Source organism: Oncorhynchus mykiss, chromosome 11 (assembly GCF_057628025.1).
Source record: "Oncorhynchus mykiss isolate SJ-2025 chromosome 11, ASM5762802v1, whole genome shotgun sequence".
Taxonomy (NCBI): Eukaryota; Metazoa; Chordata; class Actinopteri; order Salmoniformes; family Salmonidae; genus Oncorhynchus; species Oncorhynchus mykiss.
In genome coordinates this window covers 13870250-13886634 of record NC_143032.1, presented here as the reverse complement: position 1 = coordinate 13886634, position 16385 = coordinate 13870250, and the positions used below count along the sequence as shown (strand labels likewise).

Genomic DNA, 16385 nt, shown 5'->3' with positions numbered 1-16385 from the left:
ATGTGCTATTAGCATTTGAGTAGTATTGTATTTGGAGGTTAGATTAGTAAGGGTAGTGTTGTTGTAAATGGAGGTTAGATTTATTAAGGGTAGTGTGGTTGTGTACGGAGGTTAGATTAGTAAGGGTAGTGTGGTTGTATTTGGAGGTTAGATTAGTAAGGGTAGTGTGGTTGTACATGGAGGTTAGATTAGTAAGGGTAGTGTGGTTGTATTTGGAGGTTAGATTAGTAAGGGTAGTGTGGTTGTACATGGAGGTTAGATTAGTAAGGGTAGTGTGGTTGTACATGGAGGTTAGATTAGTAAGGGTGGTGTGGTTGTGTGGTGTGGTGTACCCCATCCTCGGGTCTTCAGGTCTCCTCATCTCGATGGTGTGCAGGGGCCCGTTCAGGTTGACCACATACAAAGAGATGACTGGATTTTCCTCCCCAGCCTGCACGGAGGACAGACAGCAGTGAGACACTATGATTGCAAATGCCATTATTAAAACAACTGTTCTTATTGGACATTTTAAGTGCATCTGCCTCATGAAGGACACACCTAAAGACAGAACTAACTCCATGCTGGAGTAGTTTCCCATTTCCCAAGATTGGTTGACTTTTTTTAACCTTTTTGTGTGTTTCGTGACCTTCCAGCCTTGTCTCAGGATGGTAAGTTGGTGGTTGAAGATATCCCTCTAGTGGTGTGGGGGCTGTGCTTTGGCAAAGTGGGTGGGGTTATATCCTTCCTGTTTGGCCCTGTCTGGGGGTGTCCTCGGATGGGGTCACAGTGTCTCCTGACCCCTCCTGTCTCAGCCTCCAGTATTTATGCTGCAGTAGTTTATGTGTCGGGGGGCTAGGGTCAGTTTGTTATATCTGGAGTACTTCTCCTGTCCTATTCGGTGTCCTGTGTGAATCTAAGTGTGCGTTCTCTAATTCTCTCCTTCTCTCTTTCTCTCTCTCGGAGGACCTGAGCCCTAGGACCATGCCCCAGGACTACCTGACATGATGACTCCTTGCTGTCCCCAGTCCACCTGGCCGTGCTGCTGCTCCAGTTTCAACTGTTCTGCCTTATTATTATTCGACCATGCTGGTCATTTATGAACATTTGAACATATTGGCCATGTTCTGTTATAATCTCCACCCGGCACAGCCAGAAGAGGACTGGCCATCCCACATATGCTCTCTCTAATTCTCTCTTTCTTTCTCTCTCTCGGAGGACCTGAGCCCTAGGACCATGCCCCAGGAATACCTGACATGATGACTCCTTGCTGTCCCCAGTCCACCTGACCGTGCTGCTGCTCCAGTTTCAACTGCTCTGCCTTATTATTATTCGACCATGCTGGTCATTTATGAACATTTGAACATCTTGACCATGTTCTGTTATAATCTCCACCCGGCACAGCCAGAAGAGGACTGGCCACCCCACATAGCCTGGTTCCTCTCTAGGTTTCTTCCTAGGTTTTGGCCTTTCTAGGGAGTTTTTCCTAGCCACCGTGCTTCTACACCTGCATTGCTTGCTGTTTGGGGTTTTAGGCTGGGTTTCTGTACAGCACTTTGAGATATCAGCTGATGTACGAAGGGCTATATAAATACATTTGATTTGATTTGAGCGGTGGTACAATTTACCGTGGTGTAGCGTTGTAGTAGAAAATGTTTTGTTGGTAATAGGTTAGTAATTATACTGTTCTAACCTTAGGGTAGTGATACTCCCTCCCGGTAGGGTAAGTAGTTCCTGTGAACATAGGGATCTCCATCCTGGGCACCATAGTGTCATTGATGGTGGCATATGCCAGCCGGGCACCATCCGGAGACCACCAGTGGGCAATATGGGTCTGGAAGATCTCCTCTGGAAAAGGACAGGAGAGAAATATCCTTTAGTTTTCAGTAATAATAAAGGTGTTGAAACTCTAACAGAAACCCATTATGTGTTTGAATAGAACTACATTACAATACCCAGTGCTGACGTGCGTCAGATACATCAGTCATGTTAAATACTGACACAAACGTAATTTGCGATGTATAGTCGGTTTGGATCAATGCTGTCGTAAATTTCATAAAAATGCTGACGTATGTTCTGGTCATAAATCAAAACACTGCTTTTAATCTCACAAGAGAGAAACATCGACCAATCACTGGAGAGCAACATCGACCAATCACTGGAGAGCAACATCGACCAACCACTGGAGAGCAACATCGACCAACCACTCAAGAGAACCATACCAGAGAAGGGAACAGAAAAAGTAATTTCCCAGTCAGGTGCAACATTGTAGGGTGGTGTAAGCAAGGACATTTTGTGTGTGTGTGTGAGTGTGAGTGAGTGAGTGACCCCTTTTCTGATGCTGAGGTAACAGAAAGTGTCCTGTTGGAGCTTGGCTTTCTTCATCAAAAACCTGTGACGTCTTGTGGTCATTACAGAGCCTGTGTATGTGTTTGAAATTATGCAGGGTGATATGGATAATATGAAACACACTCACATCCCTGAGGGGACTCTATTGATAGGTAGTGCCAGGTGAAGATACACACACACACACACACACACACACACACACAGGCACGTCCATGTGCACACATGCATAAAAACACTGTGTGTGTGTGTGTGTGTGTTTGAACCTGCCTTTGTTTCCATGAGCTGTTCCTTTGAGCTGTTCTATCTCCACAACTATGATTACCCAGATGAGCAGTCTCTCACTCGTCTATTCGCCCTGGTTCACACACTCTCTGGGCCTAAATGACTCACTGCCTAACACGCACATTACTTATGCATGAGCGGCCTGTTACTGAGGCAGGTGGGCAATAGAAGCTACTGAATGTAATGTGACAGAATCAGGTGGGCCAAACTAATGAGACGGAGAGTCATATTTCTGTTCCAGGACAGAGCCCCACCTGTTTTGAGCCCCACCTGTTAATCTAAAAAATATATATATTAAAAATGTGTCTTGCATGTTATTTTGGCATTAATACCTGTCACATATCAGTTTGCAAACTGATAAATGAATCATTGAGTTAATAAAGCCGCATACAAACATTGTCTTTTTTTTGCTTTCTTGAGTAAGTCAGCTCCAAAATGTAGGTGTTTCAGCCTAGCTCAGTTATTTATGTGGTGGTTGGGGCAGCCAGTGGAAAAACGGAGTTGAGGGGTTGGTCATCTTTCCTAGTTGCGCCATGATTGGCTCGGTGTTCTGTCACTCATGGGGACACTATGTCACCGCAAAATCTACGGGTATGGCTCGAAAATTCAAGACCCTTGGGTGATGTGTCATAGACTTACATTAGAAGTGCCCATCCAAGAAGGCTCAAGGTCATTGGCCACAGATAAAATGACACCAAATCATGTTATATACACCGTAGCTTTGATTGGACTGATCATGTCAACATCATACTTTCAAAATCTTAGCTAGCAAGCTAGACAAGCAGTCATCATCATGCATCAAGTTGCCAATTTATTGGAAAATCCTTTTCAATCCTTTTCAAAATAATTTTTTTGGTATCCTTCCCCAGATCTGTGCCTTGACACAATCTTGTCACCTCCCTGACCAAGGCCCTTCTTCCCCGATTATTCAGTTTGGCCAGTCGGCCAGCTCTAGGAAGAGTCTTGGTGGTTCCAAACTTATTCCATTTAAGAATGATGGAGGCTACTGTGTTCTTGGGGATCTTCAATGCTACAGAATTGTTTTGGTACCCTCCCCAGATATGTGCCTCGATAAAATTCTGTCTCGGAGCTCTACGGACAATTCCTTTGACCTCATGGCTTGGTTTTTACTCTGACATGCCCTGTCAACTGTGTGACCTTGTATAGACAGGAGTGTGCCTTTCCAAATCATGTCCAATAATTTGAATTTACCACAGGTGGACTCCAATCAAGTTGTAGCAACATCTGAAGGATGATAAATGGAAACAGGATGCACCTGAGCTCAATTTCGAGTCTCATAGCAAAGGTTCTGAATACTTATGTAAATAAGGTATTTCTGTTGTGCAAAAATGTGCAAACATTTCTACAAACCTATTTTCACTTTGTCATTATGGGTTATTGTGTGTAGATTGATGAGGGAAAAAATGTACTGTATTCTACCGGTCAAAAGTTTAAGAACACTTACTCATTCAAGGGTTTTTCTTTATTTGTACTATTTTCTACATTGTAGAATAATAGTGAAGACATCAAAACTATGAAATAACACATGGAATCATGTAGGAACCAAAAAAGTGTTCAAAATTTATTTTATATTTGAGGTTCTTCAAATAGCCACCCTTTGCCTTTATGACAGCTTTGCACACTCTTGGCATTCTCTCAATCCGCTTCATGAGGTAGTCAGCTGGAAACAAATTGAAGATTTTTGGTTCCAACCGCTGTGTCTTTGTGAGACAAGGTATGGATGAACAAATTATCTCTGCATGTTATGTGTTATGGTGTGGGGGTGCTTTGATGGTGACACCGTCTGTGATTTATTTAGAATTCAAGGCACACTTAACCAGCATGGCTACCACACCATTCTGCAGCGATACGCTATCCCATCTGGTTTGCGCTTAGTTGGACTGTCATTTTTTTCCCAACAGGACAATGACCCAACATACCTCCAGGCTGTGTAAGGGCTATTTGACCAAGAAGGAGAGTGATGGTGTGCTGCATCAGATGACCTGGCCTCTACAATCCCCCGACCTCAACCAAATTGAGATGGTTTGGGATGAGTCAGACCACAGAGTTAAGAAAAAGCAGCCAACAAGTGCTCAGCATATGTGGGAACTCCTTCAAGATTGTTGGAAAAGCATTCCAGGTGAAGCTGGTTGAGAGAATGCCAAGAGTGTGCAAAGCTGTCATCAAGGCAAAGGGTGGCTATTTCAAGAATTTCAAATATCAAATACATTTTGATTTGTTTAACACTTTTTGGTTACTATGTCATTCCCTATGTGTTATTTCCTAGTTCTGATGTCTTCACTACTATTCTACAATGTAGAAAATAGTAAAAATAAAGTAAAGTCCTTGTACTATTTCTTTCTCAGAAAAGAGGCTTACACATTCAGCTGCAACGCCGATAAACCACACTGCCGTAAACACAAAAAAACACAAACAAATCAACAAACATAAGCTTCTCAGTGTGCGAAATGTGCAATCCCAGCCAAGACTCCATGGGGTATGCAGACACAGTTCGTATCAATAGTGTGTGTGACTATTATCGTGCCGTGCCAGACTTCCCTGGCTCTGTCCCTGGGCCACATCATATTTCAGGATGTTGTCTGCTGCTGGAGCAGTTAGTCTGACAGAAAGGCCACAGATGACAAATGTTCTATAATCACCTTGGGTGTTTTGTCTTTCTGACTCCCCTTACACAAGACTGTCAGTGTCTCACACACTGTCAGTGTCTCGCACACTGTCAGTGTCCCACACGCACACTGTCAGTGTCCCACACACACACTGTCAGTGTCCCACACACACACTGTCAGTGTCCCACACACACACTGTCAGTGTCCCACACACACACTGCCAGTGTTCCACACACACACTGTCAGGCATACAGTTGAAGGCGGAGGTTTACATACGCTTAGGTTGGAGTCATTAAAACTTGTTTTTCAACCACTCCACAAATTTCTTGTTAACAAACTATAGTTTTGGCAAGTCGGTTACGACATCTACTTTGTGCATGACTAATGGGTGTAATGGGTATGTGCCCGATAAATCAGCCGGTCGCGGACAGCAGACGGAACGTACAGACGCCCAGCCGGACACTGGAGGGGAGCGAGCTCGGTACGCAACGGCTGCTGTCCGCGACCAGCTGATTTATCGGGCACATACGTCACCCTCCTCTGGTCATCCTGACCGTGTCCAGCTCCCACACTACCGGTGCCACCAGGCAAGAGGCCTGGAGTATGTGAGTGGGATCCATGGGCCGCTCCTCTGTGTCATACAGCTGGGACAATGTGTCTGCCTTAACGTTCTGAGAGCCTGGTCGGTAGGAAAGGGTAAACACAAAACGGGTAAAAAACATGGCCCACCTTGCCTGGTGAGGGTTCAGCCTCCTCGCTGCCCGGATGTACTCCAGATTGCGGTGGTCAGTCCAGATGAGAAAAGGGTGTTTAGCCCCCTCAAGCCAATGTCTCCACGCCTTCAAGGCCTTGACGACAGCCAACAGCTCCCGGTCCCCCACATCATAGTTTCGCTCCAACGGGCTGAGCTTCTTCGAAATGGAAGCACAGGGGTGGAGCTTAGGTGGCGTACCCGAGCGCTGAGAGAGCACCGCTCCTATCCCAGCTTCGGATGCATCCACCTCCACTATGAATGCCAAAGAGGGATCCAGATGGGCCAACACGGGAGCCGAGGTAAACAGAGCCCTCAGGTGACTAAAAGCCCTGTCCGCCTCAGCTGACCACTGTAAGCGTACAGTGCCCCCCTTCAGCAGTGAGGTAATGGGAGCCGCCACCTGACCAAAACCCCAGATAAACCTCTGGTAGTAGTTGGCAAAGAACAGCTGCACCTCCTTTACTGTGGTGGGAGTCTGACAATTACGCACGGCTGCAATGTGGTCACTCTCCATCTCCACCCCTGAAGTGGAAATGCGATAACCTAGGAAGGAGAAGAACTGTTGGAAGGACAGGCATTTCTCAGCCTTGACATACGGGTCATGCTCCAACAGGTGACCAAGCACTCTGCACACCAGGGACACATGCTCAGCGAGTGTAGCGGAGTATATCAAAATCTTATCAATATACACCACTACACCCTACCCGTGCAGATCCCTGAAAATCTTGTCTACAAAGGCTTGGAAGACTGATGGCGCATTCATCAACCCGTACGGCATGATGAGGTACTCATAGTGCCCAGAGCTGGTACTGAAAGCCATCTTCCACTCGTCTCCCTCTCGGCTACGCACCAGGATGTAAGCGCTCCTGAGATCTAGTTTAGTGAAGAAGCGCGCCCCGTTTATTGACTCTATCGCTGTGGCTATGAGCGGTAGCGGGTAGCTATACCTCACAGTGATCTGATTCAGACCCTGATAGTCAATACACAGGCGCAGACCTCCCTCCGTCTTCATCACAAAAAAGAAACTCGAGGAGGCGGGTGAAGTGGAGGAGCGAATGTACCCCTGACGCAGGGATTCGGAGACATATGTTTCCATAGCCTCCGTCTCCTCCTGTGAGAGGGGATACAGGTGACTCCTGGGAAGTGCAGCGTCTACCAGGAGATCTATCGCACAATTGCACTGTCAATGACGTGGTAATTGAGTCGCCTTCTTTTTGGAGAAGGCAAGAGCCAAATCGGCATATTCAGGGGGAATGCGCACAGTGGAGACCTGATCTGGACTTTCCACCGTAGTAGCATCAACGGAAACCCCTAAACACCTCCCCGAGCACTCTCGCGACCACCCCGTGAGAGCCCTTTGTGGCCAAGAAACAGTGGGGTTATGACAAGCTAACCAGGCTAGGCCTAGCACCACGGGAAACGCAGGAGAGTCAATAAGGAAGAGACTATTCTCTCCATATGACCCCCCCGGCGTCACCATGCCCAATGGCGCGGTGACCTCCCTAATTAACCCTGACCCTAATGGTCGGCTATCTAAGGCGTGAAGGGGGAAGAGCACATCCACGGGAACAATAGAGATCCCTAAACTATAGGCTAAAGCACTATCAATAGAATTCCCAGCCGCGCCTGAATCGACAAGCGCCTTACGCTGGGAATGCGGGGAAAATTCAGGGAACGTAACAGACAAAACATATGAACAACAGAGGGCTCTGGGTGAGTATGGTGCCGGCTCACCTGGGGTGACGCCAGAGCGTCCTGCCCCTGCCTCGATTCCCAGAGGAACCAACCCGGCACTGACCTCTGCGTCTACAGATGGTGCACAAGTGGGAACCCCCTCCGGTCTCCCTGCCCACCGCCCCTCCCAGCTCCATGGGTACTGGAGATGGGGTGCGGGAGGATGGAACCACCAGACCCCGATCTGAACGTCCGCGAGTAGCCAGCAGGTTGTCCAGCCGGATGGACAGGTCCACCAGCTGGTCAAGTGTGAGGGTGGTGTCTCTGCAGGCCAGCTCCTGTCGGACATCGTCGAGCAGACTGCAATGATAATGGTCGATCAGGGCCCTGTTGTTCCATCCCGGGCTGGCAGCCAGGGTCTTAAACTCCAGAGCCAACTCCTGGGCGCTCCTCGTCTCCTGCCTCAGATGGTAGAGGCGCTCACCCGCCACTCTACCCCTGGGCGGGTGGTCGAAGACTGCCCGGAAACGACGGGTGAACTCCTAAACTGGTCCAACGCCGCATCTCCTTCTCTCCACACGGCGTTGGCCCACTCCAGGGCTCTCCCGGTGAGGCATGAGAAGAGGACGGACACCCTCTCATGGTCCGATGGAGCTGGGTGGACCATGGCCAGATAGAGGTTTCATTGACGGAGGAACCCCCGACAGTTGTCAGCCCTCCCGTCGTACTCCTGTGGCAAGGAGAGACGGATCCCACTGGGTTCAGGCGGGAAAGGGGTGCTCAGGGGAGACCCGGGTTGTGCTGGTGGAGGTGCTGGAAGAACCCCCCGTCTCTCCCAGAGGTCCATTGTCTGGACAACGCGGTTCATGGCGGCTCCAAGATGGTAAAGTAAAACTGCATGCTCCTGGACGCGCTCCTCCACCTCAATGGCTGGGGTACCCTCTCCTGCTGAATCCATGGTATTGGTCAGAGATTCTGTAATGGGTGTATCGGTGGCAGGGAAGTCAGGCGCAGGAAAACTAACTTGGTATAAACGGAGTCTTATAATAAGTGCTCATACAACTGCAAAAATCAAATAATATACAAAAAATAACAAGTGGGTACAAAACCCGTCGGACACCGACACATGACTTGCACAAACATACAATAAAACAATCTCCAACAAAACATGAGGCGAAACAGAGGGTTAAATACACAACATGTAATTGATGGGATTGGAACCAAGAGTGAAGGAAAGGAAGGAAGACAAGACAAAACCAGTGAAAAATGGATCAATGACGGCTAGAAGGTCGGTGACGTCGACCGCCGAACACCGCCCGAACAAGGAGAGGGACCGACTTCGGCGGAATGATGACAATGACACAAGTCATTTTCCCAACATTTTTTTACAGGCAGATTATTTCACTTAGAATTCCCTGTATCACAATTCCAGTGGGTCAGAAGTTTACATACACTAAGTTGACTGTGCCTTTAAACTGCTTGGAAAATTCCAGGAAATTATGTTATGGCTTTGTAAGCTTCTGATAGACTAATTGACATAATTTGAGTCAATTGGAGGTGTACCTGTGGATGTATTTCAAGGCCTGCCTTTCTTTGCTTGACATCATGGGGAAATCAAAAGAAATCAGCCAAGACCTCAGAAAAGGTTTTGTAAACCTCCACAAGTCTGGTTCATCCTTGGGAGTAATTTCCAAATGCCTGAAGGTACCACATTCATCTGAACAAACAATAGTATGCAAATATAAACACCATTGGACCACGCAGCCGTCATACTGCTCAGGAAGGAGACGCGTTCTGTCTCCTAGAGATGAACATACTTTGGTGCGAAAAGTGCAAATCAATTCCAGAACAACAGCAAAGGACCTTGTGAAGATGCTGGAGGAAACAGGTACCAAAGTATTTGTATCCACAGTAAAACGAGTCCTATATCGACATAGCCTGAAAGGCCGCTCAGCAAGGAAGAAGCCACTGCTCCAAAACCGCCATAAAAAAACAAGACTGCAGTTGCAACTGCACATCGGGACAAAGAACATACTTTTTGGAGAAATGTCCTCTGGTCTGATGAAACAAAAATATAACTGTTTGGCCATAATGACCATCTTTATGTTTGGAGGAAAAAGGGGGAGGCTTGCAAGCCGAAGGACACCATCCCAACCGTGATGCACGGGTGTGGCAGCATCATGTAATTGGAGTGCTTGCTGCAGGAGGGACTGGTGCACTTCACAAAATAGATGGCATCATGAGGCAGGAAAATTATGTGGATATATTGAAGCAACATCTCAAGACATCAGTCAGGAAGTTAAAGCTTGGTGGCAAATGGGTCTTCCAAATGGACAATGACCCCAATCATACTTCCAAAGTTGTGGCAAAATGGATTAAGGACAACACAGTCAAGGTATTGGAGTGGCCATCTCAAAGCCCTGACTTCAATCCTATAGAACATTTGTGTGCAGAACTGAAAAAGCGTGTGCGAGCAAACCTGACACAGTTACACCAGCTCTGTCAGGAGGAATGGGCCAAAATTCACCCAACTTATTGTGGGAATCTTGTGGAAGGCTACCAGAAACTTTTGACCCAAGTTAAACAATTTAAAGGTCATGCTACCAAATACTAATTGAGTGTATGTAAACTTCTGACCCACTGGGAATGTGATGAAAGAAATAAAAGCTGAAATAAATAATTTTCTCTACTATTATTCTGACATTTCACATTCTTAAATAAAAGTGGTGATCCTAACGGACCTAAAACAGGGAATTTTGTGAAAAACAGAGTTTAAATGTATTTGGCTAAGGTGTCTGTAAACTTCCGACTTCAACTGTAGGTAAACACAGACAGGGGGCACAGTTTTCCTCCAGGGAGAGCTTTCCTCCAGGGAGAGCTTTCCTCCAGGGAGAGCTTTCCTCCAGGGAGAGCTTTACTCCAGGGAGAGTTTTACTCCAGGGAGAGTTTTCCTCTAGGGAGAGCTTTACTCCAGGGAGAGTTTTCCTCCGGGGAGAGCTTTACTCCAGGGATAGTTTTCCTCCAGGGAGAGCTTTCCTCTCTGTGTCTGACACTGTCACTGACCCTGCAGCCGTCTGGTCCAGATCTAAACAGATGTTACACAACCTGGGAAGGGCTTTCTCTCCCCTTCGCGGGTTATGTCACCACTAAACACACACACACACACATTTGATGTGTTATTGCAGAATGAATACAGTCTGTCAGAGATCTGCATTGAGTGACATGATATGTGAAGCAGGTCTACATTGTGAGGCAGGTCAAGCTCAGGCTAAATTCCCTCCCGTCTCGTTGAAAGATTAATCTTCCTTCATAAATGATTAGTCTAAATTGCCAGGCCTTCAGCGCTTCACAAGTATATGTCAGGGTTTAAATGGAGTTAGACTAATATAGCTGTTGGGAGGGCTCCTCTGTATCTTAAAATCTCATTCAAACTAATCTGGGGGTAGGGGTGGGTCATGAGTCAACAGTAAACACATACACAGATTACACACAGACTACATACACACTGACACACACCTACTACATACACACTGTAACACACACAGACTACATACAAACTGTGACACACACAGACTACATACACACTGTGACACACACCTACTACATACACACTGTGACACACACCTACTACATACACACTGTGACACACACCTACTACATACACACTGTGACACAAACCTACTACATACACACTGTGACATACACAGACTACATACACACTGTAACACACACCTACTACATACACACTGTGACATACACAGACTACATACACACTGTGACACACACAGACTACATACACACTGTAACACACACCTACTACATACACACTGTGACACACACCTACTACATACACACTGTAACACACACAGACTACATACACACTGTAACACACACAGACTACATACACACTGTAACACAAACCTACTACATACACACTGTGACATACACAGACTACATACACACTGTAACACACACCTACTACATATACACTGTGACACACACCTACTACATACACACTGTAACACACACAGACTACATACACACTGTAACACACACCTACTACATACACACTGTGACACACACCTACTACATACACACTGTAACACACACAGACTACATACACACTGTAACACACACCTACTACATACACACTGTGACACACACCTACTACATACACACTGTAACACACACGGACTACATACACACTGTAACACACACCTACTACATACACACTGACACACACCTACTACATACACACTGTAACACACACAGACTACATACACACTGTAACACACACCTACTACATACACACTGTGACACACACCTACTACATACACACTGTAACACACACCTACTACATACACACTGTAACACACACCTACTACATACACACTGTAACACACACCTACTACATACACACTGTAACACACACCTACTACATACACACTGTGACACACACCTACTACATACACACTGTAACACACACCTACTACATACACACTGTAACACACACCTACTACATACACACTGTAACACACACCTACTACATACACACTGTGACACACACCTACTACATACACACTGTAACACACACCTACTACATACACACTGTGACACACACAGACTACATTTATTTATGTATTTTATTTCACCTTTATGTAACCAGGTAGGCTAGTTGAGAACAAGTTCTCATTTGCAACTGCGACCTGGCCAAGATAAAGCATAGCAGTGTGAACAGACAACAACACAGAGTTACACATGGAGTAAACAATAAACAAGTCAATAACATAGTAGAAAAAAAAAGAATCTATTTAAATTGTGTGCAAAAGGCATGAGGAGGTAGGCAATAAATAGGCCATAGGAGTGAATAATTACAATTTAGCAGATTAACACTGGAGTGATAAATGATCAGATGAACATGTGCAGGTAGAGATACTGGTGTGCACAAGAGCAGAAAAGTAAATAAAATAAAAACAGTATGGGGATGAGATAGGTAAATTGGGTGGGCTATATACCGATGTACTATGTACAGCTGCGGCAATCGGTTAGCTGCTCAGATAGCAGATGTTTAAAGTTGGCGAGGGAGATAAAAGTCTCCAACTTCAGAGATTTTTGCAATTCGTTCCAGTCGCAGGCAGCAGAGAACTGGAAGGAAAGGCGGCCAAATTAGGTTTTGGCTTTAGGGATGATCAGTGAGATACACCTGCTGGAGCGCATGTTACGGGTGGGTGTTGCCATCGTGACCAGTGAACTGAGATAAGACGGAGCTTTACCTAGCATAGACTTGTAGATTACCTGGAGCCAGTGGGTCTGGCGACGAACATGTAGCAAGGGCCAGCCGACTAGAGCACACAGGTCGCAGTGGTGGATGGTATAAGGTACTTTAGTAACAAAACGGATGGCACTGTGATAAACTGCATCCAGTTTGCTGAGTAGAGTATTGGGAGCTATTTTGTAGATGACATCGCCGAAGTCGAGGATCGGTAGGGTAGTCAGTTTTACTAGGGTAAGTTTTGCGGCGTGAGTGAAGGAGGCTTTGTTGCGAAATAGAAAGCCGACTCTAGATTTGATTTTGGATGGGAGATGTTTGATATGAGTCTGGAAGGAGAGTTTGCAGTCTAGCCAGACACCTAGGTACTTATAGATGTCCACATATTCTAGGTCGGAACCATCCAGGGTGGTGATGCTAGTCGGGCGTGCAGGTGCAGGCAGCGAATTGTTGAAAAGCATGCATTTGGTTTTACTAGCGTTTAAGAGCAGTTGGAGGCCACGGAAGGAGTGTTGTATGGCATTGAAGCTCGTTTGGAGGTTAGATAGCACAGTGTCCAAGGACGGGCCGGAAGTATACAGAATGGTGTCGTCTGCGTAGAGGTGGATCAGGGAATCGCCCGCAGCAAGAGCAACATCATTGATATATACAGTGAAAGAGTCGGCCCGAGAATTGAACCCTGTGGTACCCCCATAGAGACTGCCAGAGGACCGGACAACATGCCCTCCGATTTGACACACTGAACTCTGTCTGCAAAGTAGTTGGTGAACCAGGCAAGGCAGTCATTAGAAAAAACGAGGCTACTGAGTCTGCCGATAAGAATATGGTGATTGACAGAGTCGAAAGCCTTGGCCAGGTCGATGAAGACGGCTGCACAGTACTGTCTTTTATCGATGGAGGTTATGATATCGTTTAGGACCTTGAACGTGGCTGAGGTGCACCCGTGACCGGCTCGGAAACCGGATTGCACAGCGGAGAAGGTACGGTGGGATTCGAGATGGTCAGTGATCTGTTTGTTGACTTGGCTTTCGAAGACCTTAGATAGGCAGGGCAGGATGGATATAGGTCTGTAACAGTTTGGGTCCAGGGTGTCTCCCCCTTTGAAGAGGAGGAAGACCGTGGCAGCTTTCCAATCCTTGGGGATCTCAGATGATACGAAGGAGAGGTTGAACAGGCTGGTAATAGAGGTTGCAACAATGGCGGCGGACAGTTTCAGAAATAGAGGGTCCAGATTGTCAAGCCCAGCTGATTTGTATGGGTCCAGGTTTTGCAGCTCTTTCAGAACATTTGCTATCTGTATTTGGGTAAAGGAGAAGCTGGGGAGGCGTGGGCAGGTAGCTAAGGGGGGTGCGGAGCTGTTGGCCGAGGTTGGAGTAGCCAGGAGGAAGGCATGGCCAGCCGTTGAGAAATGCTTGTTGAAGTTTTCGATTATCACGGATTTATCGGTGGTGACGGTGTTACCTAGCCTCAGTGCAGTGGGCAGCTGGGAGGAGGTGCTCTTGTTCTCCATGGACTTTACAGTGTCCCGGAACTTTTTGGAGTTAGAGCTACAGGATGCAAATTTCTGCTTGAAAAAGCTGGTCTCTTCTTTCCTGACTGACTGCATGCATTGGTTCCTGACTTCCCTGAACAGTTGCATATCGCGGGGACTCTTCGATGCTATTGCAGTCCGCCACAGGATGTTTTTGTGCTGGTCGAGGGCAGTCAGGTCTGGAGTGAACCAAGGGCTATATATGTTCTTAGTTCTGCATTTTTTGAATAGAGCATGCTTGTCTAAGATGGTGAGGAAGTTACTTTTAAAGAATGACCAGGCATCCTCAACTGACGGGATGAGGTCACTATCCTTCCAGGATACCCGGGCCAGGTCGATTAGAAAGGCCTGCTCGCAGAAGTGTTTTAGGGAGCGTTTGACAGTGATGAGGGGTGGTTGTTTGACCGCGGACCCGTAGCGGATACAGGCAATGAGGCAGTGATCGCTGAGATCCTGATTGAAGACAGCAGAGGTGTATTTGGAGGCAAGTTGGTCAGGATAATGTCAATTAGGGTGCCCATGTTTACAGATTTAGGGTTGTACCTGGTGGGTTCCTTGATGATTTGTGTGAGATTGAGGGCATCTAGCTTAGATTGTAGGACTGCCGGGGTGTTAAGCATATCCCAGTTTAGGTCACCTAACAGAACAAACTCTGAAGCTAGATGGGGGGGCGATCAATTCACAGATGGTGTCCAGGGCACAGCTGGGAGCTGAGGGGGGTCAGTAGCAGGCTGCAACAGTGAGAGACTTATTTCTGGAGAGATTCATTTTTAAAATTAGAAGTTCGAACTGTTTGGGCATAGACATAGAAAGTATGACAGAACTTTGCAGGCTCTCTGCAGTAGATTGCAACTCCTCCCCCTTTGGCAGTTCTATCTTGATGGAAAGTGTTATAGTTGGGCATGGAAATCTCTGAATTTTTGGTGGCCTTCCTAAGCCAGGATTCAGACACTGCAAGGACATCAGGGTTGGCAGACTGTGCTAAAGCAGTGAGTAAAACAAACTTAGGGAGGAGTCTTCTGATGTTGACATATACGAAACCAAGGCTTTTTCGATCACAGAAGTCAACAAATGAGGGTGCCTGGGGACATGCAGGGCCTGGGTTTACCTCCACATCACCCGAGGAACAGAGGAGGAGTAGGATGAGGGTGCGGCTAAAGGCTATCAAAACTGGTCGCCTAGAGTGTTGGGGACAAGGAATAAAAGTGTGTGTCACATACACACTGTGACACACACATACTACATACACACTGTAACACACACATACACACTGTAACACACACATACTACATACACAGGCTACACACATTAACACAAAGTTTGAGTGTAGAAGCAATATTTAGTGCAAGCAACCTCGCAGGCATACACACTTACATGCAGACACTTTTTAAATGCACGCCGCACACACATTAATATTTGTCATTGTAAAATCTTGGAATCTTGCTTGTTCAAGAGACTAGAGACTGTCACAGTCTGTCACAAGTAGGGAACTTTCAATTACCTGGGATTCCCAAAATCAGAAGGGAATAAGCAAGAAATCCGGAATCCTCAAACCAGGATTTCTGGAAAACCAGGGAATTTATTGAAAGTCCCACACATTTTGCAACCCTAGTCACAAGAGACCTAGTTAGTAGAGACCCAAGTGCCAGTCCACCCATTGAGCACTACACGAGGCCCTAAATAAAAGACAGCAATTTCCATCCCTTCCTGACAGTTCTCCATCTCTCTCTTTCTTCGTGTTATTAAAAGAGAGAAGAAAAGAGAGAATAAAACACGAGGAACAGAAGAAGAGTTGAGAGGCAGTCTGGTCCTCAGGGGACGAGGCGGAGGCACTGAGGTGGACTCAGGTGAGCTTTGATCAGTCGAGTCAAAACAGACAAAACAACGTTGAGAAAACCTGACATCTGTATCAGAGTGGAGAAC

General features: G+C 46.5%; 1 protein-coding gene across 4 annotated transcripts in view; it reads right to left on the bottom strand.

Moving 5' to 3' along the window:
- Positions 1-16385, bottom strand: part of dpp6a (dipeptidyl-peptidase 6a) — a 359154-nt gene that overhangs the window by 38292 nt on the left and 304477 nt on the right. For all 4 annotated transcript variants that reach the window (XM_036934924.2, XM_036934926.2, XM_036934925.2 and 1 more), the window contains 2 exons: positions 1670-1824; positions 333-430 (listed from right to left, as the gene is read on the bottom strand). In XM_036934924.2, coding sequence (XP_036790819.2) covers positions 333-430; positions 1670-1824 — 253 coding nt within the window. The remainder of the gene's footprint in view (positions 1-332; positions 431-1669; positions 1825-16385) is intronic.